The sequence below is a fragment of the Talpa europaea genome (genome assembly GCF_964194135.1).
Source record: "Talpa europaea genome assembly, chromosome: 8".
In the NCBI taxonomy this organism is placed as follows: domain Eukaryota; kingdom Metazoa; phylum Chordata; class Mammalia; order Eulipotyphla; family Talpidae; genus Talpa; species Talpa europaea.
Genome location: NC_140075.1, coordinates 4,196,255 through 4,222,144, shown reverse-complemented (window position 1 = coordinate 4,222,144; position 25,890 = coordinate 4,196,255). Strand labels below are relative to the sequence as shown.

At 42.9% G+C, this 25,890-nt stretch overlaps 1 protein-coding gene across 1 annotated transcript; it reads right to left on the bottom strand.

Moving 5' to 3' along the window:
- Positions 1–14,514: 14,514 nt before the first annotated feature.
- On the bottom strand, positions 14,515–21,300 carry LOC311176167 (olfactory receptor 14A16-like; the record flags this gene model as incomplete). Its single annotated transcript, XM_084241475.1, has 3 exons — positions 14,515–14,763; positions 19,791–19,855; positions 20,676–21,300. 3 exons carry the CDS (start codon positions 21,298–21,300, stop codon positions 14,515–14,517), a joined length of 939 nt encoding a protein of 312 aa, XP_084097601.1.
- Positions 21,301–25,890: the final 4,590 nt, after the last annotated feature.

Genomic DNA, 25,890 nt, shown 5'->3' with positions numbered 1-25,890 from the left:
GATGAAATGGAAGAACGAATAAGTACTCTTGAAGACACAGAAATAAAAAGAACCAAAACAGAAAAGGAAAGAGAAGTACGAAGGAAAAAGAATGAAGAAAGACTTCGGGAACTATCTGACTCCATGAGGAAAGGAAATATAAGAGTTATAGGAATTCCAGAAGGAGAGGAGAGAGATGTAGGAACAGAGAAAATATTCCAGGAGATAATTGAAGAGAACTTCCCAAATGCGAAGGAGCTGAAAATTGATATACAAGAAGCAAGAAGAACACCAAACTTCCACGACAAAAGGAAAAACACAGCAAGACACATAATAGTAAAGCTCCCAAGAATCCAGGACAAGCAAAAAATAATGAAGCTGACAAGAGGGAAGAAACAGATAACATTCAAAGGAAAACCAATCAGGCTGACAACAGACTTCTCTGAAGAAACACTACAGGCAAGGAGAGAGTGGAGGGACATAGTCAACAAACTCCAAGAAAACAGATGCCAACCAAGAATACTCTATCCCGCAAAGCTCTCCTTCCTCTATGAAGAAAGAATATGGACCTTCCCAGACAAAGAGAAACTCTGGAATTTCATTATGACTAAACCCCCACTCCAAAAAATACTACAAGGAATCCTAAAGCCAGAACCTCAGAGGGACGAATAACAACGAAAGAAGACCAAAAAAAAAGTTATTAAAAGAATAAATAAATAAAATCAAAGGAAAGACAAACACAATGGCAAATACAGATGCTAACATATCGATATTAACTCTAAATATAAATGGACTAAAATCTTCAATAAAAAGACAAAGAGTTGCAGCCTGGATTAAGAAATAAAACCCAACCTTTTGCTGTCTCCAGGAAACACATTTAGCTACAAAAGATAAAAATAGGCTCGAAGTTAAAGGATGGAAAAAAATCCTACAAGCAAATGGACCAAAAAAGAAAGCAGGAACAGCTATACTTATATCAGATAAAACAGACTTCAAACTCAAAAAAATAAAAAGAGACCCCAATGGTCACTACATTATGATCAAGGGGACAATACTTCAAGAAGAAATAACACTCATTAACATATACTCACCAAACGAAGGAGCACCAAAATATATCAGACAACTGTTGTCATCTCTGAAAACAGGCATCAGAGAAAACACATACATAGTGGGAGACTTCAACATACCACTATCAACAATGGATAGATCAACAAGACAAAAAAATAAGTAAAGAAACTAAAGCTCTAATTAAGGACCTAGAGCATTTGGGCTTAACAGACATCTATAGAACACTAAACCCCCCAAAAAAAAAACGGAGTACACATTTTTCTCAAGTGCACATGGATCATTCTCCAGGATCGATCACATATTGGGGCACAAGACAAACATCAACAGATACACCAAGATTGAAATCATACAAACCATTTTTTCTGACCATGAAGGCATCAAACTAGAAATAAAACATAAAAGGAAGGTAAGGAAATATCCTACCTCATGGAGATTAAAAACCACACTACTGGAAGACCACTGGACTAACGAGGAGATCAAAGAAGAAATTAAAAAAATTCTTTGAATTGAATGACAAGGAGGACACTAATATCCTAAATGTATGGGATGCAGCAAAAGCAGTAATAAGAGGAAAATATATAGCAATAGAAGCTCACATCAAAAAACAAGAAAGAACTCAAAGAAACAACCTAATCTCGAAGCTCAGAGATCTAGAAAAAAAACAACAAAAAAACGCCCAAACCAGTAGAAGAAAAGAAATAATAAAAACCAAAGCAGAAATAAATGAAATTGAAACTAAAAAAACAATCCAAAAGATCAATGAAACCAAGAGCTGGTTCTTTGAAAAAATTAATAAAATAGACAAACCCCTAGCTAGGCTCACAAAGGAAAAAAGGGAGAAAGCACAAATAAACAAGATCATAAATGAAAGAGGAGAAATCGCAACGGACACAGCAGAAATCAAAAGAATAATCAGTAACTACTATGAACAGTTATATGGAAACAAGTTCAACAATCTAGAGGAGATGGACAAACTCCTACAACTCTACAATCACCCAAAGCTAGATAAAGAAGAAATAGAACACCTAAACAGACCAATTACAAGCAGTGAAATTGAAATGGTAATCAAAAACCTCCACAAAAACAAAAGCCCAGGACCTGATGGATTTACAACTGAATTCTACCAAAGATTCAGAGACGAATTAGTGCCTATCTTCACAAACTCTTCCAAAAAATTGAGAAGGAAGGGACAATACCAAACACGTTCTATGAAGCCAACATTACACTAATACCAAAACCGAATAAGGACAACACAAAAAAAAGAAAACTACAGGCCAATCTCCCTAATGAACACTGATGCAAAAATCCTCAATAAAATTTTAGCTATCAGAATCCAACAATGTATCCATAAGATAATTCACCACGACCAAGTAGGATTCATTCCAGGGACACATGGATGGTTTAACATCCGAAAATCAATCAACGTTATCCAACACATCAACAAAAAGAAATATAAAAACCATATGATAATATCAATAGATGCTGAGAAAGCTTTCGACAAAGTGCAACACCCATTCATGATAAAAGCCCTTGAAATTCTTGGGATACAAGGAACATAACTCCACATCATAAAGGCCATCTATGACAAGACAACAGCCAGTATCATCCTAAATGGTGAAAAGCTGAAAGCAATTCCATTAAGATCTGGAACAAGACAAGGATGTCCACTCTCACCACTGCTTTTCAATATAATACTGGAAGTCCTAGCCAGAGCAATAAGACAAGAGAAAGACATACAAGAAATCCAAATAGGAAAAGAAGAAGTCAAACTATCACTATTTGCAGATGAAATGATAATATACATAGAGAACCCCAAAAACTCCACAGAAAAACTAATTCAACTTATCAATCAATTCAGTAAAGTGGCAGGATACAAAATCAACACGCAAAAGTCAGTAGCCTTCCTATACACAAACAATAAATCTGAAGAAGAAGAAATAAAAAAAAATCCCATTTATTATCGAAACAAAAAAAAATCAAATATTTGGGAATAAATCTAACAAAAGAGGTCAAGGACCTATACAAAAAAATTATAAAACACTGTTAAAAGAAATAGAAGAAGACACAAAGAAATGGAAAGACATCCCCTGCTCATGGATTGGAAGAATAAACATTATTAAAATGGCCATCCTACCAAAAGCAGTATACCGATTCAATGCTATTCCAATCAAAATTTCAATGTCATTCTTCAAAAAATAGAACAATTATTGTTGAAATTCATATAGAATCACCAAAAACCCCGAATAGCCAAAGCTCTACTGAAAAAAAAGAAGGAAATGGAGGCATCACACTCCCAGACTTCAAACTATACTACAAAGCCATAATAATCAAAACCGCATGGTATTGGAACAAGAACAGACATACAGACCAATGGAATCAAATAGAAAATCCAGAAATAAACCCACAGATTTATTGTCAACTAATCTTTGACAAAGGAGCAAAGACTATGCATTGGAGCAAAGAAAGTTTGTTCAATAAATGGTGCTGGGAAAACTGGGTTGCTACATGCAAAAGAATGAAGCTTGACCACTACCTCATACCATACACAAAAATCAACTCAAAATGGATTAAAGAACTAGACATAAGACCTGAAACCATAAAATACATAGAAGGAAATATAGGTGAAACACTACGTGATTTGCATATCAAAGACCACTTTACAGAGACATCACCCAAAGCAGTGATAGTGAAGGCAAAGATAAACAGCTGGGACTACATCAAATTAAAGAGCTTCTGCACAGCAAAAGGACAATTACAAAAACAAAGAGAAACCCCACCAACTGGGAGAACATTTTTGCACCAACACTAATGATAAAGGAATGATGACAAAAATCTGCAAAGAGCTGATGAGACTCAACAACAACAAAGTAAATAACCCAGTCAAAAAATGGGCAGAAGAGCTAAAAAGAAACTTCTCTGAAGAGGAAATGCAAATGGCCAACAGACATATGAAAAAATGTTCAACATCACTTGTAATCAGGGAAATGCAAATCAAAACTACCATGAGATACCATCTTACACCAGTGAGAATGGCACATATTAAAAAAAAAAAAAACTAGCAACAACAAATGTTGGCGAGATTGTGGAGAAAAAGGAACTCTCCTGCACTGTTGGTGGGAATGCAAACTGGTCCAACCACTATGGAGAGCTGTGTGGAGATTTCTGGACCTACTAAACATAGAGCTTCCATATGATCCAGCAATTCCACTCCTAGGTATTTACCCAAAGGACACAGAAACATCAATTCCAAAGAACACCTGCACCCCTATGTTTATAGCAGCACTGTTTACAATAGCTTAGCTTTGGAAACAACCCAAATGCCCAAAAATAGATGACTGGATCAAGAAGATGTGGTACATATATACCATGGAATATTACTCAGCATTCAAAAAAGATAAACACAGCAACATGGATGGCTCTGGAAGGGATCATGCTCAGCAAAATGAGCCAAAAAGAAAAAGAAAATACCGGATGGTCTCACTCATAGCAGGAATCTAGAAAACTTAAATAAGGGATCAGGAAAATGAATAACTATAAGAATGTGAAAATCAAAATCAACAAAAAACTATGAACCAGAGACACTTTTTGGGGGGTGGGGGCTGGGAGGGGAGGGATTGGCGTCAGAATGGGGCATGTGCAGTTGTATGGGGGAATATAAAAATAAAATTTATTATTAAATTAATAATAATAATAACAGTAAATGCATGAAAGATAATATTCTGTGGAACACCTTAAATTAAGATTATCCCAGAACAACATGGCATTCTGAAACTGAACTATAACCACCTTTATAATTTATTAGTTTTCATTAATAAGATGAATATTCTAGCTACTGTTCTCCTGAAATACAATATGCATTTTGAAGTGATACTGTGTTGTAAAACATTGTTACCTCAATAAAGAAACAAAGTCACCATTGGAAACAAACACAATAACATAAATATTTCATATTGAAATGCCAACACTTTGATGTATGGGTTAAATGAAATGTCAGTAAATTAAAAATTTAAGATTTAAAAAACTTACTTTTTAAAATTATTTGACAGACACCTCAGTCTGGCATGATGTGCCCGCTGTCCCAGAAGTTTGCTTCCCATAAAATTCTTGCCTTCACAGAGACAGAAGGAAGAGCAAACCTCACTTGATGTCCCGGTCACCCACTGCCCTCTGCTGTGCTGGCCTCGAGTGTCTGTTGTCCAGGCCTCTGGCTCACAGATTCCAGCAGACAGGCCGCAGGGCTCACTATCTCCTTCTCCTACTGCCCCCCAGGCCCTGACACCATCCCCAGGTCCCCTTCCTCAGGGACCTCACCCTGAGAGGACCAGGTGCCCATTGTCCCTGTGGACTTCTTAATGGTGTCCCCAGTAATGAGCCTCCTGAGTCATCAGCACAGCCAGGGGGTCACAGGAGACTCCACAAGCAGGACTGTGTTTCCCCCTCCTCAGGCTCCATCAGCCTCCAGTGAGTGGCCATGGGGACCCAGGTGTGGCCCTGTTATCAGAGCCATGTCCACAGGGAACTGCAAAGTCACCATCATCCCATGTGCTCCCTCACAGGGAAACCTGCAGAGGCGGTTGTGAAGAGGTTGGGGAAGGAGGAAGGGAAATAAAGTAGGATAGAACTAAAGGAGGAAGGAAAGTGGGAAGGAAGACAAAAAGAGATTCAACATAACTAAACAATAATGGGAAGAAAGCAATCTTCTGAAGTAGAAATGGTTCATGTCATCACAATTTACCATGTGTGTGTTTTTGTTTATATTTTGAAGGTCCATTCTCAGCATCACAAGTATTATTTGAATCTGAATCGCTACTGCTGGTGAGTGTGTCCTTTATCTTCACAAGGAGAGGGGCCATTGCAGTTGGAGTGGTTCTTGTGTATAGTTCTTCATGGTTTGAAATTCCTGGGGTTTGATGTCATGACCATTGTGTCTTCAAATACATGGTAAGAGGCCTTTTGTGGGTGGCCTTCACTGTGTGAAATGCTTTGGAATTCAGAGTGACGCTGCCCTTATACCGCCTCATCCTTTGGTTTACATATGCACATACCCAAAATTCTCTGGGCCCGGGTGTCCACACTCACATGCACATGTACAAGACTTTGGGTGCCAGCCACAGAGGCTAATGGCAGGAGGGGGCAAAAAGCCTGACCTTTACCTCATATACCCTCCAATCCACCACTTCAGGATTTTTTCACTGCTCCCTAGTGCCTGGCACAGCCACCCTGTGGCCCTGGGAGTGCCGGGCATCAGATAAGTTTGCTTTAAGCAACCAAGGCTGACAGGCCCATCCTTTGATCTTCATCTCCTGTGGTGGGCAAATGATTCTGTCCACCCCCAGGTCCCAAAGTTCTCCGCCTTCTGGCAGGATTGTTTGTGCAAGGCAGTCAGCGTCATCTTTGTCACTGGACAAGCTCCAGATGATGGATGGTGTCCCATTTTTTTCCTGACAAGTCTTCTGCCTCGGGGTATGGTGGGCTGTGCCTTACAGGGTTTTCTTCTCCTCCCCACAAGGTCCGAGATGATTCCCAGGGCTTGTTCTCCATCTCCCAGACCTTGTCCACCTTCTGTGCTCCTTCAGCATCTTTAGCTCTTCTTGGATTTTGGCCACCACCTGTCTCCAGCAACTCTGATATTGTCTTTCACTCCATTTGTAGATGCCACTTGGTATGTCTGCTCTAGGAGTCATATCCTGCCAACTATGCCAATTGTTTTTCAAACATCCAAAGCCAGGTAGGTTCGTTGTCATCTCTCACAGATGCAAAGATAATTTTGGAGACTTCAGTAGATATTTACAGAGCTTTCATGCTGTATCAGGGAACAGACTCAGGTGTACATGTACAATCTGTGAAGATAAAATGAAAACGTTGTAAAGTATATATTAGATGTGATGAATTAAATCACCATAATTTGTATCACTCAAAAATCACAAGGTAACAATATGACAGAACTAATCCATCATTATTAGTTTATATTATGTAATTATAAAATTATGAACTAGACTACAGCTATTCCATGGAAGATGTGCTAATCTCTGGGGAGTTAACAAAACACATTCGAGGTCAGCCAGTGTCATGACATGCAGGCAAAGTTCAGGAGCAGGCATGGTTTAGAACCCCAATAACATCTGCCGACAACTCTGCCCGGAAATTGGGTGTCCTCCTTGGCAATGTCTATGTTGGTTTCTTACTCACTTCTTGATTGGGGTGTCTGCTTTTTGTTGTTGGGCTGTGACATACCTTGTATGAATGGAAACCAGCCCCATGTTAGATGCATGATGTGCGCATATTTTCTCCCAGTGCAGGGGCCTGTTTTTCTAGTGGTTTATGAACTCTCTAGTGTGGTGTGGCACATTTGATCCTGCATGCTCATTTCTCTTGTCCTTGGGGCCTTGGAGATGTGTCCCCAAGTTCATCTGTGGGGTGGATGTGCAATAGGGTGGCACAGTTCCTCAAGTATTTATGGGTTTGTCACATCCAAATCTTTAATCCAAATAATATTGTTCAGTAGCTCTAAATATAAGGGGAACAAAAACACAAACTAAAACTGCAATGACTTGTCACACACCCCTATGAGAATGGGCCAATCAAAAAGACTGAACACAACTGATGTTGTGTGGATGTGGAGAGAAAGGAACTCTCACCTCTGCTGGTGTGAATGTAAGTAGGTAAAGCCTCTAGGAAAATGGTTTGGAGATGTCCTAAGTAAATAAAAATGGAAATCCCATAAGAACTAGCAATCCCTTTGCTAAGTTTTTATCCCAGAATGTGAAAACTCTACAATACAGAGACATTCATGTGCACTGGTGTCACAACAGCACCGTGCACCATTGCAGAACCAGCCCAAGGTCTTTCAACAGAGGAGTGAATAAAGTAATTGTGGGTCCATAGTCAGTGGAATTGTACACAGCGATTAAAAAAATCAAAGCATATGTTTGGGACAAGGTGAGTAGAACTTTAAGTTATCTTGTTAAGTGAAAAAAAAAAAACAGATAGTGAAAGACAGATAACAGTTGGTCTCACTCATCTGTGGGATAGAAAATACAGAAAACCAGGCATCCCTGGTTGCCCAAGGGATTAAGATGCAACCAATGAAGCTAGCCACAGCCACTGCAGCATGAGTTCGATCCCTGGCCAGGGAGATATCCCACGTGGCAAGCAGACCTCTCCTGCCTCATCTGCTGCTCCCCTCATCAGTGTATTTCACTCAGTGCACCTGTTCTGTTCTCCACTCTGTCTCTGATGAATCATCTCACCCCCCACAACTCTGGCCTGTGCCCCAGTTCTTGTATGCATAAATCAATATTTTTAAAAAAGAAAATACAGAAAACTGACATTACAAAATACAGCAAAACCTGTTTGCACTAGTGAATAAATTCACTGTTACCAGTCAACTGGGGATAGGAGAGGGATAAGGAGTGGAAACAAGTGGGTATTCATGTGGGTGTTCCCTGGAATGTGAGGGGAGATGTGCACACACAGAGGGGCAGAGGTGCAGCCCACATAAGAAAACAGAGATGTGACAATGAGTGTTTCCTTTAAGTGGCAATTGTTAATTAACATGACCCCATGTTACCCCACTCCTGAAGTCAGATCCTCTTCTCAACAGAGTTTAGAGTTTTCTTCAAAGGAAAGACAGAAAGTATGTAAAGGACGTGAGCAGAGAGTGATGAAGTCCCGGGAGGAGAAACATAAGATCAAGGTCTATCATTGGAAAGATTATTAACTTGAGAGATTTCCTGACACACATTTTATTCTGAAATCTGAATGGAGTCAGTCTGGTTATTAACATACATTTTTTTAAAAGAAGTATTTTCTGGAGGGAGTATGTTATCATCCCTCAAGAGCATTTGGAGAACCAGTGACCTGCTCCAGAGAAAATGCTTGAGCGAGGAGCATCCCCCCAGCTCATGTTCTCAGAGTGGGTAAACAGTCATGAAAACCTCAGGGTTTATAGCACAGAAGATTCTGGAGAATAAAAATTCATAAATATTGTAGTCTTTTACTTCATATAAAGTTTTACACCATATGAAAAGATAACAAGGCTCCTGAAGTAGAAAATTAGTGAACTTAAGTGTTATCTAAAAGAATGTCAAGTAGAAAACCTGGTAGAAGAATCAAGATACAATTTGGAAAACTCAGAGAACTGAAAATGAACACAACCACATCAAATATCTTTATTTTTTATTTCTTGTAAAGATTTATTTATTTATTTATTTATTTATTTATGCAAGCACTGGGTACAGTCAGAAGCGCAGGGGAGTTAGAGAATTCACCAGAGCCAGAGCGGGGAGCAGAGAAGGAAGAAGGACTGAAGTACACTGCTGAGGGGAGCAGCAGGTGGCAGGAGAAGTCTGTGCGCAGGAGAAGTCTCCTCAGGTGGCTGTGGAGCAGCCCGGGATGGAAACAGTGCTACAGAGGCTGTGGGCAGCTTTGCAATCCTGTGCTCAATTGCTGCGCCACCGGGGAGGCCCAACATCAAAAGTCTTAATATTAAATTTTGAAGTAGAAATGCACTGACTCAAAAATAATTTATCTACTTTAAAAAAAGAACACTGCATCACAGGAGTACAGTGTGATAGGTTCAAGTCAGACGTCACAGAAAATAATAGTCACGTCCATGACAGATTTCAGCCCCAGACTTCGAGTCCCTGGTCGCCTTCCAACTCCCACCTCAGGCAGATTCATGGCAAGTGTAGTTGCTACGCAAACATTGAGCAGAAACATGAATGTCTCTTAGAGGAAGACGCCCCATTAGGAATTGTGAGGGTGGGAGCACGCATTCAGCTGTCCCCTCTGCTCACCAGAAGGACAGGCCTCAGTGGAGACTCATGCTGAGTGGGAACCGAGTGCCCAGATCCTGTGACCGGTGCTCCCAGGAGAAAATAACTTGCATCTTGTCACTGTTAGTAACTGTTGGTGACCTCTGAGTTCTGACTTCTTTCTGAGTCGGAAATGTGTGACTTCTTGCAAACTTTATCACATTTTTTTTATTAAAGGTTTATTTATTTATTTATTTATACAAGCACTGGGTACAGTCAGAAGCGCAGGAGGGTGAGAGGATTCACCAGAGCCAGAGCGGGGAGCAGCGCAGGCAGAAGAACCGAATTACACTGCTGAGGGGAGCAGCGGGCGGCAGGAGAGGTCTGCGCGCCATGTGGGACCCTCCTCCGGTGGCCGGGGAGCAGCCTGCAATGGAACTGGCGCTGCAGAGGCCACGGGCAGCTTCCCAGCCCAGCGCTCAACCGCTGCGCCACCAGGGGAGGACCTTCATCACAGTTTTTTAACATGGCATAGATTTCAGGCTATGAGCTTCACTTGGGGAAGGGTTTTGTGAAAGACTGTATTAACTTACAGAACAACCTTTAAGGAAAAATATGAGAATACAAGTTTCTGGCAAAGCAATAATATTAAGAGAAAAGTCTATCTGGAAATGAGGATATGTAAGAGTTACAGGGAAACCTGAGTAAAGTAGATTGTCAGTGTGTTGGCCTGGACCGGGGCCAGAACGGCAGAACCGCATCCCCGAAGCATGAGTTGCGGGGGTCCCAACACCTCTCCCTGTCCCCACCTCCCGCCGGCCCCTCCGGAGCCTGCGAGTCTGACTTGCTGCTGACTCCGTGTACGTCGCCTTCACGGGGACAGTCCCGCCTGTGGGGCACGATTGAGGCGCTGCTCGCAGGGTCTCAGGGAACCCGTGTGGCGCAGACTGTGTCGCGTCTCGGACATGCCACGAGGGCATGTCCGTCCCTCCCGAGGTCCCGGCGCACAGCGTCCAGCCAAGGCGCCCGCGGGTGCGGCTCAGAGACAGACTCAGGGCGCGTCCCCCGGAGGCCCTGTGGGGACAGGGGGCAGCGGGCGGGCGGGATGGAAAGGACCGGTTTGCCACCGTCAGAGCCACAGGAAATGACCAGGCAGAACTAATTCGGCATAGATTATACTCGCATGATGAAATGATAAAGAAGCACAGAGGAGGTGAGAGAAGGAAAGTCGCGCCCACCAACACCTGTGCCTTCGTGGAAGCACGTTCACGTCACTTCAGACATGGAGACAAGTTCCGGGGCAGGGAAGGTTTACACCCTGAATAAAATCTGCAAATGACTCTGCAGGGCCACTGAGCGCTTCTCCTAGAAAATGCCTCTGGGGGTCTGAGGCCCCGTTGGATTGGGGTGTCTCTTTCTGTGCTGGTTTTGTAGGTTATGTGTACTTTGGACACTCGCCTAGTCAGGTGTGTGATGTGCACAATTTTCTCCCAACGCAGGGGCCCATTTTGGGGATGGCTTTTCTGAGGCACAGAAGCTCTCTAGTGTGGGGGGGCCACTTGTACCTACGTGTCCTTGTTCCCTGGTCCTTGGCATGTGTCCCCAAGTTCATCTGTGGGGTGATGTGCAGTGGGCAGCACCAAGCTGTGCTTTCTGGTATTTTAAGCCCTCGTCAATGCAGATTTTCATCCATTCCAAATTGTTCAACTGTGCTAATTATAAGGAAAATAGAAATCCAAACTGTAATATATTGTCACCTGTGAGAAGGGACCAAGCTGGAGACTGGACACAGCAAGGAGGTGAGGAGAGAGAGAAAGGGCCTCTCACCTCTGCTGGTAAAACAGCTTGGAGATGTCTTCAGACAATGAAAACAGAACCACGACAGGTTGGATCAACCTCTGCACGTATTTGTCCCACATGTGCAGACTCTCTGATGCACCATGCACACCTGTGTTCACAGCAGCACTGACCACTGTTGCTGGCCATGTCCCCAACCCAATTGCTATGCACAGTGGAGTGAATAAATAAATAATGGGGGCCCACACACAATGGAATACTACACAACTATTAAAAAGGTGGAGTAGTGCCCTTAGTGACCAAAGGTGGATCTTGAGGTGCTTATGCTAGTTAAATGAGTCAAAAAGTGAAAGATATTGGCTGGTCTCACCCATCTGTGGATTATAATATAAAAAGGCCAATAACTGAGAAAATATAGTGGCAAACAGCAAAAGGAAATGTTGGACTGAGTGCAAAGCTTAGCTCATTATCAGAGGGAACAGGGAGAGGGAATGGGGAGGAGATAGGAGTGTGGATGGACAGGGCGGGCACTGCAAGGCACTTAGTAGCTTCTGAGTGGACACTTTTGCAGGTGGAGGAGTGAAAAGTGACCCACAGTAAACAGTGAAAACAGTAAAAAGTGTAAATATGTGTCCTCCTTTTATAAGAACAAATAACAAATTAACGTGACAGTGTGATGAAACACTCATGGTAAAGATCCCTTCTCAGCAGACACTCACTGCATTTGTTCAAAGGAGAAATAGAAAATTAACAGGAATCTGACCAGGGAGTGATGTCATATCCCAAGGGATGGGGACTGTGCACTCATGCTATCACTGAACGAATATTACTGTGAGTGATTTTCTAACTCAGGTTTTATTCTGAAATTTGAATGGACGAGTCATGTCTTGTGATTAACTATATTTTATTATCATACATAGTTTCATGGACAATATGTGCTCATCTGTCAGGAGAGTTTGGAGACACAGTGATCTGCTCCGGGGAGGAGGAACATCACCCCAGCTCACATTCTCAGTGTTAGGGAACATTGTAAGAACCTCCGTAGGTGCAGTGCAGATGTGTAGGATTTAAAAAAATCAGCATATATCGCCAGGCTTTAGTTTGCATGATGTTTTACATAATAAAAAAAAAATAAAAACATAGTTCCCAAGTATAAAAAAGTGAACTTAAGTGTAATCTATAAGAAAATTGAGAAGAACTAGTATAGGATCAAGATACAATATGGAAAACTAAAGGAACCTAAACACAATAACAAATTAAAAATTAAAAATTTTTAAGTAAAAATGTAGTTCTTCAAAAATAATTCAAATAACTTTACTTTGGGAAACGCCACATTGAGGGGGTACAGTCACATTGGCATCAAAACAGGCATCATAGACATTGATATTCCATCAATTCCAGGTTTAATTCATAGATTCTGACTAACCAAGGAAGGTTCCATACTTCCACCTCTGGCAGAGTCAAGTGTGGTTTCCTTTATCCTTTGAGCAGGAACAGGAACTTCTCATAAATGAATACACCCCATTAGGAATCATGAGGGATGGGGGTCCAACACTAAACTGTGTTCCCCTCCCCTCCACAGAGACAGGACCCTCCCAATGGAGACACAAACAGGCTGTGGGGACTGAGTGCCAAGGACTGGGGTCCCATGACCTTGTGCTCCCAAGAACAGACCCCCATTTACACTGCTCATTTCATGTAAAGGTTCGTGATATGTGAGTTCCAGAACATTCCTTCCACAGAAAATTCATGTTTTTAACCATGAGCCGGATTCAGTTTATGAACAGAACACAGGGAGATGGTTGGCAAAGGATTTCAGGAAATTTTAGGAAATAGAGGTTTATTGAAGAATATGAGAATATGAATTGGGGACAAAGGAATAATCCTAATTAAAGAAATTTATTCTTTATGAATAACATGTTAAGCATGAGGGGGAAAAGCTGAATTAATGAGAGGTTATAATTTTAGATTTTGATATCTCACATCTTGGAGTACTGGCCATTGATCAGTCTCCCCACAGCCATCTTCAAGGCTTGGTTCCTCAGACTGTATATGATGGGATTAAAGGTCAGGGGCACCATCGTGTAGAACATAGAAATGACCAGGTCAGACGTGGACAGGGTCCCTGAGGTCGGTTTCAGATAAGCAAAGCATCCAGTGGAGATAAACAGGACCACAACCAGCAGGTGGGGAAGGCAGGTGGAGTAGGCCTTGGCCTTCCCATCTGTGGATGGGATCTTCCTGACAGCAGAGAAGATGTGGACATAGGAAATGATGATGAAAATAAGACAGCAGATACTCCAGACCACACTAATGAGAATGGGAACTAATTTGCTTATCAAATTTCCTGAGCAGGAAATAGGCAATAACTGGGGGATGTCACAGAAGATCTGGTGGAACATGTTGGACCCACAGTAGGACAAGGAGAAGGTTCCAGCTGTGTTCATCACAGCATGGAGACCCCCACCCAGCCAGGACACAGCTGTCAGCTGCACACACCTGTCCCTGCTCATAATGACCTCATAGCGCAGGGGGTGGCAGATGGCAGCATAGTGGTCAAGGCTCATCACTTTGAGCAGGTGCATCTCTGTAACTGTTGACATAACCATCATGAAGACCTGGAGTACACAGTCCGGGAAGGAGATGGAGCTGCTGTGCCTCAGAGAGTTGGCAATGGACTTGGGGACTGTGCAAGCAACCCATGGTCCCGTGATCCCGGCTCTATTAACAAGGGCCTCTGCGAGCAGCACACAGAATGGCTCTTCGCTCAGTCACAGAAATTTCAGATTGTTGTCCAGGATTATGTTGGATCATTCTTCTCTTCTACCCCACCCAATAAACGTGTTAAATCCCCAAAGTTTCTCCCTCGTCATTCCTTCAATGTTATGGTCAGTTCTCCCATCCCCAGGCTCTCTCAACCCTCGTGGACAGTGCCTCCACCCCAGGCTGCCGAGTCACCGTCTGGCGCCCAGGCTGCTGCCCCGGGGCCGAGTGCCTGCTTTGTGCCTTCCCCTTCGGCCCCACGTGCTGAACTAGCAGCTGCTGTTTTGGCTCTTTCTTCATTTTCTTCACAGTCACTTAACATCATTTCTGACTCCACATCTGTTACTTCCCGGTTCAAGACATCCCCTCTGATCTTCTTAGTACTAATAATGATGAAGCCCTATACAAAAGTCAGCACTGTCCAGTCATAGTATTATGAGCCAAACCTTACAAGGTGTCTTTCTGATCAATCAAGAGCAGGAAGCTTGATCACTCTGGGAAGTGTGTGCATCAAGAGGTATGACTGGGAATGTCCAGGGGGTTGAGGACGGATGCATGAACTTACCCCCAACTCATGCATCATGAGGTATGATTGGGAACACTCCGGGGGGCAAGGACCGATGTATGAAAAGGGGCCCCAGAAGCTGATCAGTTGATAAGATTAGGACCTTGCCCGGGGTGGGAGGGGCTGAGGTCTAGTTTCAATGACAACACTTGGTCATCAAGGTGATAACATGGTCAGCAGACTCATGTCCCCCAAGCCCTAGATAACATTCCTGAGTTTCACCCATCCTTCTCTCCCTGTCCTCCTAATGCACATAGCTGATGCTCTATGATTATTCTATCAATAAAAACAGCCAGGACCTTACACTCAGCAGCATCCTGCCTTGTGCAGCCTGCTCCATGACTCCCGTGTCTTCATTAGTGTGGTGTTGCACAACACAACATCCACAATCAATAGAAAAAAATGTACTCTAATTTCAAACTGTACATAAAAGTCAGCCCAAATGAATTAAACACAAAACATAAGAGGTGGAATTGTAACAATCCTAGCGAAACACTGGAAAGCATTATTTACATTGGTGTCGGGAATGATCGTTGGAAAGTGCTACCAAAAGCACAATCCACAAGAAAGAAAAGGATTACGCCAGGCTACATGAAAGTGCAAAGTTTCTGCAGGGCAAAGGGAGTAGCATCAGCAGAATGTGAAGGCATCCAGGGAGTGGGAGAAAAGTTTGCAAACCATATATTTGTTAAATGATTAATATATAATGAATAAGGATCTCGTACATCTCAAACCATATATTTGATAAATGATTAATATATAATGTATAAGGATCTCATACAACTCAACAGGGAAAAGCTAAATTCCCCACTTCAAAGTGACAAGGAATATGAAAACACTTTTCTAAGCCTTTTTTCTTCTGTTCACTGCAACACATTGTTTCCACTGGGTTTCTTCTGTCAGTTAATATCAAGTTAGTTTTCCCTTTGCTTTCAAATCAGAAGCTTCACACACTCCCTGTGCAACCCCAGTTTCTTTGTTCATCATTGGAGGTGGGACGATGGCAGGGGAGTCTGCTTCATGGGCAGATGTGGTGCGCAGATGAGCTTCCTTGGGAAGGGGATGCAGAGGATTTGAAAAGTCTTGAATACTCGTTTTTAAAGGAGTCGTTTTTTTCCAGAAAGGACCTCCACCCATTATTATACCATTTTAATATAAAGCTGCTCATTTGAATTTTGTAAAAGATCTTGAGATGCAACCAAGGGCTTCAAGATAGAGTCTTTTTTCCAATGAAGACCTCTATTGTGGATAATCGCCCCCCTGCCACCACTTGCAAATCCTGGTGTCTCCAAGGCTGCTTTCTGCTGCCACCTCCATCATTTTGAGAACTGTTTCGCTTAAATGCACTTGGTTTTCATTCCTCTTGGGGAACTTTCTAACTAGTGCTTCAATCACATGGTCTCTTAATTGGCTTGTCTGATCCATTTTTCCTTTATTCAATGGTGGCACTAAACATGCTTCAGGGACTCAGGCATTCCTGCCAGGTTACATGATAGGAAATTGTTCATAATCAGCCATTATTCTCTTTTTTATTTGTGTGGTAACAGTTGCAATCCCTCTTTTATTTTTTATGTTATTCAGCTCCTGTCTTTTTCCCCCTGGTCTCACTAAGGGCTTGCCTATCTTCTTTCAAAGAAAAGCTCGTTTTTTTGTGGATTTTTCTACTATTTATTTAATTTGTTTGTTGCACTGACATGGGGGTTTGTGTCTCTTTATTGTCCAATATGCGTGTATCTGTAGAGTGGAATTATTGGGTCATAAAACATTTATGTTCCTAATTTTTAAAAGAAACCTCCACAGCTTTCCTCATGAGGGCACTGATCTGTACCCTCACCAGCAGTGCCCAGGCGCTCCCTTCTCCACACTTCCCCTGACTCCCACATGACAGGCCGTTGTTGCCTTGTGATTTGCTGTGTTCCCTGGGGATGAGTGATGTCAAGCACTTTCTCAAGGGTCTGTGGCCATGTCTGTTCAGATCGTCTGCCTGATATTCAGTGTGATTGTTGAGGCTTTGCTACGGGGTGTATGAGTTGTTAATATTTTTGGAAATTATGTCTTATCAAATATATAATTTGCAAATACCTTCCTCCATTTGATAAGTTACAGTTTCATTTAGATGATGGATCATACTTCTTTTATTTAATGAAAATAGTTCATGATTTTTAGCTATTTTCTTAAAATTAGCTAAGAAACTATGTTAATGTTCAATATATTACCTTTTCTTGAGACATGATTCTCTAAGTTCCTAAGAGTCCAGAAATGTTATTACATGGAGAGATTTATTGTGCTAAACAGCCATATTGCATAAAAATACTTAATGAAAATGATATTTTGGTCACTTAGACACAGGTTTTTTTTTTTTTTTTCTATACATTGAGCCATGTCTCAGCCATGCCACAGCATGAATAAAAGGGGCGCACAGCACAGCCCCAAAGAAACAGACTAAATGGAGCAGGGAGGCGCCTCCCAGTACAGGTTTCCTACAGCTTGGGTGACACTGCTCAGGGAGAGGCAACAAAGGTCCAGGGGGGGCTTGAGGCGGGGGTGCGAGGGGAACTCCCGTGCACCCTGACGACCTCGGGGGCCCATGCCAGGCTGGCCACGCTTGCCCAGACAGAGCTTCACCCTATGCGCAACACCCCATACCGGGGCTGTGCTGTGTTCACCCGCTAGGCTTCCTGTTGCGGTGCAGGGGGAACCCCTGTGTGTCTGAGCACACCTCAGTGACCTCTGTGACGTGGGGCTCCAGACACAGTGTCCACCAGGCATAGGGACCCGTGAGCCTCACTGGGCCTCCCAGTGTGGCCCAGGCATACAATGTGAAAACTTACAATATGTGTCTCATAATGGAGTCATGATGTCAACTTCTCTCTTACATTTTGCTGAGTCTCCCCTTCATCAATCTCCCCACAGCTGACTTCATGGCTTGGTTCCTCAGACTGCCCTCTATATTCCAGAGGTCTGTGCGTCTGTTTTTGTCCCAGTGCCATGCTGCTTTAAGTATTAGAGCTTTAGTGTATGAACTGGAGTCTGGAATGTGCTGCCTCTGTCACACTTCCTCATTTTTGTCAGGATTTTTGGTTGTTGCATATGCATTTTTGTAATGTTTGTTTTATATCCTTGGAGAATGCCCCTGAAGTCCTTATTGGGATTGCATTGAATCTGTAAACTGCTTTGGGTCAGATGGGCATTTGGTAATGTTGATTCTTCCAAGCCCAGAGCAGGGAATATCTTTCCTTTTCTTTGTCTTTTCTATTTTTTTTAACAATGCCTTACACTTTTCCTGTATCTTCACCTCCTTAGTTGTGTCTACTCCATGGTACTTAGTCTCGTGGTTATAAGTGGGATTGTTTTCTTCACTTCTCTTCTAGTTCAATTTTTGGGTATAAGAAGACAATTGATTTTCGTGTGTTGATTTTGTAATCTAGCTACACTGAAGTGGCTTATTGATTTCATTTGTTTTTACAGTGGAAACTTTAGTGTTCTTAGTGTGTATTATACGTCCACAACAAATTTAATTGTGCTTAAATGTTTAAAGCCATACAACCTAGAGACAGTTAATGTTTTATTAATTTAAAATTTTCAATTCTGTTATACAAAGGTGACAAAAAAAATAGTCTTACGATAGTCTTAGTATAAATTTATGTCTTAGTATGAATAGTCTTAGTATAAATTTATAATAGTCTGATTCATCTTCTTCATTCAATACATGTTTTGAATTCTCATTGTATCCCATAACCTATTCTTATTATATTCCATAACTGTGATTGACGAGTAAGCTATGACAGTATCAGGAATTAATATTAAGAAAGTTATTTATCAATTGATAAATAAAAATGCCAGTGATTTAAAAGAACAGTAGCAAGTTGTCAACTTAGATGTTTATATATCGAGTTTTTGCCATCTTTTTACAATTCCTGGCTGCCTCCAATCTGACATTGTGCCCACATGGGACTTGCCTGGGATGAAGGCAAGATCAGCCTGATTAGCATATGAATGTCTGAGAATGAGTTAAATGTGTGATATCCAGTTGGAACTACATTTTATCATGATATATTTTGGTGTGAAATTTTCAAATATTGGACGTCACAAATGGGCAAGCAGGGGTCAATGCTGTCAGTAGACAAGAGCTGAGGCCAGACAATTGTCACACACTTGGGCATTTCACTTTCCAAGTTTAAATCTTCAAATTCTTTTTTTTTTTAGATTTATTTATTAATACAAGCAGTGAGTACAGTCAGAAGCACGGGAGGGTGAGAGAATTCATCAGAGCCAAAGCGGGGAGCAGAACAGGCAAAAGTACTGAAGCACACTGCTGAGGGGAGCAGCAGGCAGCAGGAGAGGTCTGTGCGCCATGTGGGACCCTCACCCAGCGGCCGGGGATCGAACCAGTGCTGCAGAGGCTGCGGGCAGCTTCACAGCCCAGCACTCAACTGCTGTGCCACCGGGGAAGCCCTTCTTCAAATTCTTTATGTCTTTACATCTACACTAAATGATAGAATTATTTATGATATATAAATCTGGTGAGTTTTCTCATTTGAACAACTCCATATGGAAACACAAACACTCTGAGACCCCATAATAATGTGCCCAAAAAGATATCGCCCTCAAATTCCCAGGCGTTCTTTGTAATTAAATAAATGTGGATAAACACACATGTAAAGTGTGGCATGATTTTGTGAGTGCCATACCTTAACTATTTCTGGAAATATTAGAATATTGTGCAGTCCACTGGCTATTATTTTGTTTTTACCATTATAGCTTCCTAAGTTCCTTTATTGTTTCTTAAAAAAAAATACCCATTATATATTCGTAAATTTTTAGTGATTATACTGCACGTGAAATTAACTGCTTTCACTCACTCTCTTATTTCTTGTGTCCACGGTAAATGCCGTCAGCACCCACACAAGAGCTTCCCGAAGAGTCTCTACCACATCAGGTGTGGTCCTTATCAACAGAAGGTCATGACTATTCAGATTCTACTACAGATCCTAAGGCCTTATTTATTCTGTGAAGGCCTCACTCACTAAGTAAAGGGGCCTCCATCCTATCCGTGATCCCTGATCAGCGACATGAAAAGGGAAGCACCATAGAGACTTGAGATGCTGCCCTGTGAGAGAACTTCTGCTGATGACTGAGATGAAGCCCAACCATTGCCACTCTCGGCAGGGAGCACAGAATGGAGAACAGTAAAATGATACTGAGGTCCAATCACTCCATTACACACAGAATACCAGAGAACATCTCAGTGCTAAAAAGAGCAAAATTTAAGCTATAGGAGTATATGAAGTATCTTAAATATAATTTAAAAATAAGCATATATTTTTTAATTATACAATGGAATTAAATATAACTATAAGAATATAAAGAATGATGAAAAAATTAAAATAAATATCTTGTAAAAGAGTCATGAACACTTCTTCTCTATTACATTTTGGTGAGTCTCCCCTTCATCAGTCTCCCCACAGCCGTCTTCAAGGCTTGGTTCCTCAGACTGTATATGAGGGGATTAAAAGTGGGGGGCACCACCGTGTAGAACATAGAAATGACCAGGTCAGACATGGACGGGGTCCCTGAGGTCGGCTTCATGTAATCAAAGAGCCCAGTGGAGAGATACAGCACCACAACCATCAGGTGGGGAAGGCAGGTGGAGTAGACTTTGGCCTTCCCTTCTGTGGATGGGATCTTCCTGACAGCAGAGAAGATGTGGACATAGGAAATTACGATGAAAACAAAATAGCACATACCTAACACCACACTAGTGAGAATGGGAACAAGTTCGTTCATCAAATTTCCTGAGCAGGAAATAGCCAATAGCTGGGGGATGTCACAAAAGAACTGGTGGACCACACTGGACCCACAGTAGGACAAGGAGAAGGTTCCAGCTGTGTTCATCACAGAGATGATTCCCCCAGCCAGCCAGGACACAGCTGTCAGCTGCACACACCTGTCCCTGCTCATGATAACCTCATAGTGCAGCGGGTGGCAGATGGCAGCATAGTGGTCAACGCTCATCACCGTGAGCAGGGTCAGCTCTGAACCTGCTGAAAAAATCATCACGAAGACCTGCACGACACAGCCCGGGAAGGAGATGGAGCTGCTGTGCCTCAGAGAGTTGGCAATGGACTTGGGGACCGTGGCTGAGATGAGGCAGAGGTCCAAGAAGGACAGACTTCTCAGGAAGAAGTACATGGGGGTGTGGAGGTGCCGGTCCAGGGTGGTGATGAGGACGATGAGCCCGTTCCCCAGCAGGGCACACAGGTAGACCAGGGAGAAGAGTAGCAGGTGCAAGAAGCCCATGGTCCCCTGGCTGGGGAACCCCAGGAGGACAAATTCTGTTACAGCTGTGAGATTCATCCCCCCTGGAGCCATCACTGCATGAACGTCTAGAGGAATAAAGTGCCAGGACCATCTACCAGTGTTGGACCTGCAGTGTCTCTTTGCAGGTGACCAGCACTCTCATTCCCCACTGACCTCTTTCCATGCCCTGGCCAGTGCTCCCCCCCGGCAGGAATCTCAGCTCCTGCTCTGTTCGGCCTCTCCAGCTTCAGTGACCCGCAGGTGCCGCCACTGTCCACGCCTTCTGTGGGAGATGCTGAAGGGCAGAGAGTTCAACTGACCTCAGCTCCCTAAGCAGTCTCCTCCCGTCTCACCACGTGCTGTCCATGGGCACCCCTGAAACTCTGACCCTAGCCCCTCCTCTGCCAACTCCAGGCCCCAGGTTAGCATACCTCCCAGGAGCAGTCCCTGCAAGAAGACTAAGGAAAATGAACATTCAAGCTCACCCCAAATCTAGCCTGTGGATCTCAGCTCCCAAGTTCCAGCATATCAAATGCCAGTTGTAGCTCCAGGTGCATATTTTGGGGGCATGTGGACACTGATGGTCCCAAGTCTGTTCCTGGTTTGTGCCCATGTTCATCATCACAGCAGTAGATGGGGCGTCCCACACACCCATGTTGCCATCTGAACAATGACTGTCCCTCGCCCCTGCATTGTATGTGCTGAGAGGGAGACCACTACTGCCCATCCCGGTCATTGTCCTGCCTCATGTTTACCAGAGGAGCTAAGGTGGTTTCTCCTGTAGCTACTTCTTCACATGGTCACACCCACACGTCCCTCCTGCAGGATGGGCTCGTCCACCCCCGGGTCCTGACAGGCCCTGTGTTCCCCCATCAGACTCATGCAGGAATTAGGATGCTCCGGGGCTGAACCGGAAGGTCTGTGCGTGTGGCTTTCCCTGCCGGTCCCAGGGACATGGGTCCCCTGGGTGCAGGTTTGTTCCTCCCCCCAGGCCTGAGTGTGAGTAGGGACATCTGGACATGGGGCAGCCCTGCCCGCTCTCCTCCCTCCTCAATCTCACCCTCTCCTCCCTCCGTGGGGGTGATGGACAGGCAAGTCTGGTGACGGAAGAATTTTTGGAATGTAGTAATATAAAATATTTGCGATACATTGGTAGGAATAATGCCCAGGCTGACAGGGCAGTGGGATATGATGACTTGGGCCCCATCAGCATTGTCATTATTTAAAGTGAATAGATTAACTGTGGCACATTCTAAAGTCTAAAATGGAGCTGGAATCTGAAAACTTCCAAGTGTGAGTGTATTCTCCCCTGCAAACGGCTGGGGGCAGATACCTGCAGTCTGAGGGAGGGGAGTTCCTACTGCCTTGTCGAGTCTCTCTCCTGAGGTTGTCCCCATGGCACAGACAGAGGGCGACCCGGACTCTCACTCCATGGTCGGGACTCATGGGGAGCCTCTGAGCACTCACAGGATGTTCCGCCTCGTCCTGCGCCGCCTCATGGACAGAGCAGGGCCTCAGGGCTGGGCTATTTGAGCTCTGGAGCTGGCATCCTGTTGTTGGATGCTGTCCAGATTCCAGTCCTCAGGGACCTTCCTCCAGAGGGAAAGTGTGTTTACTTGACTGTGTTAATTGGAGCGTCCTTCAGTGCGTCTCAGCGAGTAATTATCACACTCGGTGTGTAGATATGATGTTGTGTCTGGCTCACGTCTCTATGGACGTGAATAGACAAATCCTCATGCCCAGGTTCCATTCCCCACCTGCCGGGTCAACCATGGTGGGCACCATCAGTCGTGACATTGCCCTGACTCCCTGTCTAGACAGCTGGACGTTGCCCGTCACCCCCAGTGTGCCCTTCACAGAGAGGTCCTGGGGATGGTCATGAGGGGGATGCGGGAAGGCCTGGCAGAGGGAAGAGACATGGAGAGAGGCAGAAGGGAGCCCAGGGAGGGGGAATGGGTTGGAAAGACAATGGACGGCCAGTGGAAGTGAGTGACCACGGGGGTCACCAGCCCTTTGGGAAGGGAAACTACTCGTCTCTGAAATTGTGTATCCTGTGGTTCTTTTCCACCCCAGCCCCTGTCCCTGCACTTACATTAGAATTGTCCTTTTGTTGAGATAATTTGCTTTTAATCTTTAGGAAATAGTATTTTAGGGTTTCTTCTCATGGTGTCATATACTTAGGTTTGCTGTATGACGATGGTGATGTCACACATGGAAACAGGCGTTTATCTGCTTGAGTTTACTCTTCTGTAGGGGGTGGGGCAGGACCTGCTTCACTCTGCTGCGTGTGTCTGTCTGCTTCTCCCAGCACCATCTCCCCATTTTCCCTGCTCCAGTGCCTGGTCTGTCGTCTCTGTCGTAGAGTCACTGTCCATCCTGATGAGGGTGGATTCCTGGGCCCTTGTTATATTCCAGTGTCGGCCTGACTATTTTTGTCCCAATGCCATGCTGCTTTAAGAATTAGAGCTTTCTTGTAAGGACTGGAGTCTGGAATGTGCTGCCTCCACCATGCATCCTCATTTTTGTCAGGGTTGTTTTGGCCGTTTGGGGTCTTTGTGGTTCCATGTACATTTGAGCAATTTTTTAATTATAAATTTCATTTTTATATTCCCCATACAATTGTGACCCCCTTATTTTGACACCAATCGCTCCCATCCCCATCCACCCCCCCATAGAGTGTCTCTGGTTCATAGTTGTTTGTTAATTTTGATTTTTACTTTCTTATGGTTATTCATTTTCCTGGTCCCTTATTTAAGTTTTCTGGATTCCTACTATGAGTGAGACCATCCGGTATTTTTCTTTTTCTTTCTGGCTTATTTCGCTGAGCATGATCCCTTCCAGTGCCATACATGTTGCTGCAAATTGCATGTGGTTATCTTTTTTGAATGCTGAATAATATTACATGGTGTATATATACCACATCTCCTTGATCCAGTCATCTTTTTTGGTCATTTGGTTTGTTTCCAAAGCTTAGCTAATGTAAACAGTGCTTCTATAAACATAGGGGTGCAGGTGTTCTTTGGAATTGATGTTTCTGTGTCATTTGGGTAAATACCTGGGAGTGGAATTGCTGGATCCTATGGAAGCTCTATGTTTAGTAGGTCCAGAAATCTCCACACAGCTCTCCATAGTGGTTGGACCAGTTTGCACTCCCACCAACAGAGCAGGAGAGTTCCTTTTTCTCCACACCCTCGCCAACATTTGTTGTTGCTAGTTTTTTTTAATATGTGCCATTCTCACTGGTGTGAGATGGTATCTCATGGTAGTTTTGATTTGCATTTCCCTGATTATAAGTGATGTTGAACATTTTTTTCATATGCCTGTTGGCCATTTGCATTTCCTCTTCAGAGAAGTTTATTTTTAGCTCTTCTGCCCATTTTTTGACTGGATTATTTTCTTTGTTTTTGTTGAGTCTCATCAGCTCTTTGCAGATTTTTTTGATCAATCCTTTATCTTAGTGTTTTGTGCAAAAATGTTCTCCCAATCTGTTGGGTTTCTCTTTGTTTTTGTTATTGTCTCTTTTGCTGTGCAGAAGATCTTTAATTTGATGTAGTCCCACCTGTTTGTCTTTGCCTTCACTATCACTGCTTTGGGTGATGTGTCTGTAAAGATGTCTTTGATGTGCATATCCCGTAGTGATTTGCATATATTCCCTTCTATGTATTTTATGGTTTCAGGTCTTATGTCTAGTTCTTTAACCCATTTTGAGTTGGTTTTTGTGCATGGTGTGAGGTGGTGGTCAAGCTTCATTCTTTGCATGTAGCGACCCCGTTTTCCCAGCACCATTTATTGAACAAACTTTCTTTGTTCCAGTGCATATTCTTTGTTCCTTTGTCAAAGATTAGTAGACCATAAATCTGTGGGTTTATTTCTGGATTTTCTATTTGATTCCATTGGTCTGTGTGTCTGTTCTGGTTCCAATACGATGCAGTTTTGATGATTATTGCTTTGTAGTAAAGTTTGAAGTCTGGGAGTGTGATGCCTCCATTCCTTTCTCTTTTTTTTTTTTTTCAGGAGAGCTTTGGCTATTTGGGGTTTTTGGTGATTCCATATGAATTTCATAAAAAAAATGTTCTATTTCTTTGAAGAAAGACATTGAGGTTTTTATTGGAATAGCATTGAATCTGTAGATTGCTTTTGGTAGGATGGCCATTTTAATAATGTTCATTCTTCCAATCCATGAGCAGGGAATATTTTTCCATTTCTTTGTATCCTCTTCTATTTCTTTTAACAGTGTTTTATAGTTTTCTTTGTATAGGTCCTTTTACCTCTTTTGTTAGATTTATTCCCAATTATTTTTTTTGTTTCGATAATAAAAGGGATATTTTGTTTTTTTTTTATTTCTTCTTCAGATTTATTGTTTGTGTATAGGAAGGCTACTGACTTTTGCGAGTTTTTCTATCCTGCCATTTTACTGAACTGATTGATGAGTTGAATTAGTTTTTCTGTGGTGTTTTTGGGGTTCTCTATGTATAGAATCATATCATCTGCAAATAGTGATAGTTTGACTTATTTTCCTATTTGGATTCCTTGTATGTCTTTCTCTCGTCTTATTGCTCTGGCTAGGACTTCCAGTATTATATTGAAAAGAAATGATGAGAGTGGACATACTTGTCTTGTTCCAGATCTTAATGGAAATGCTTTCAGCGTTTCACCATTGAG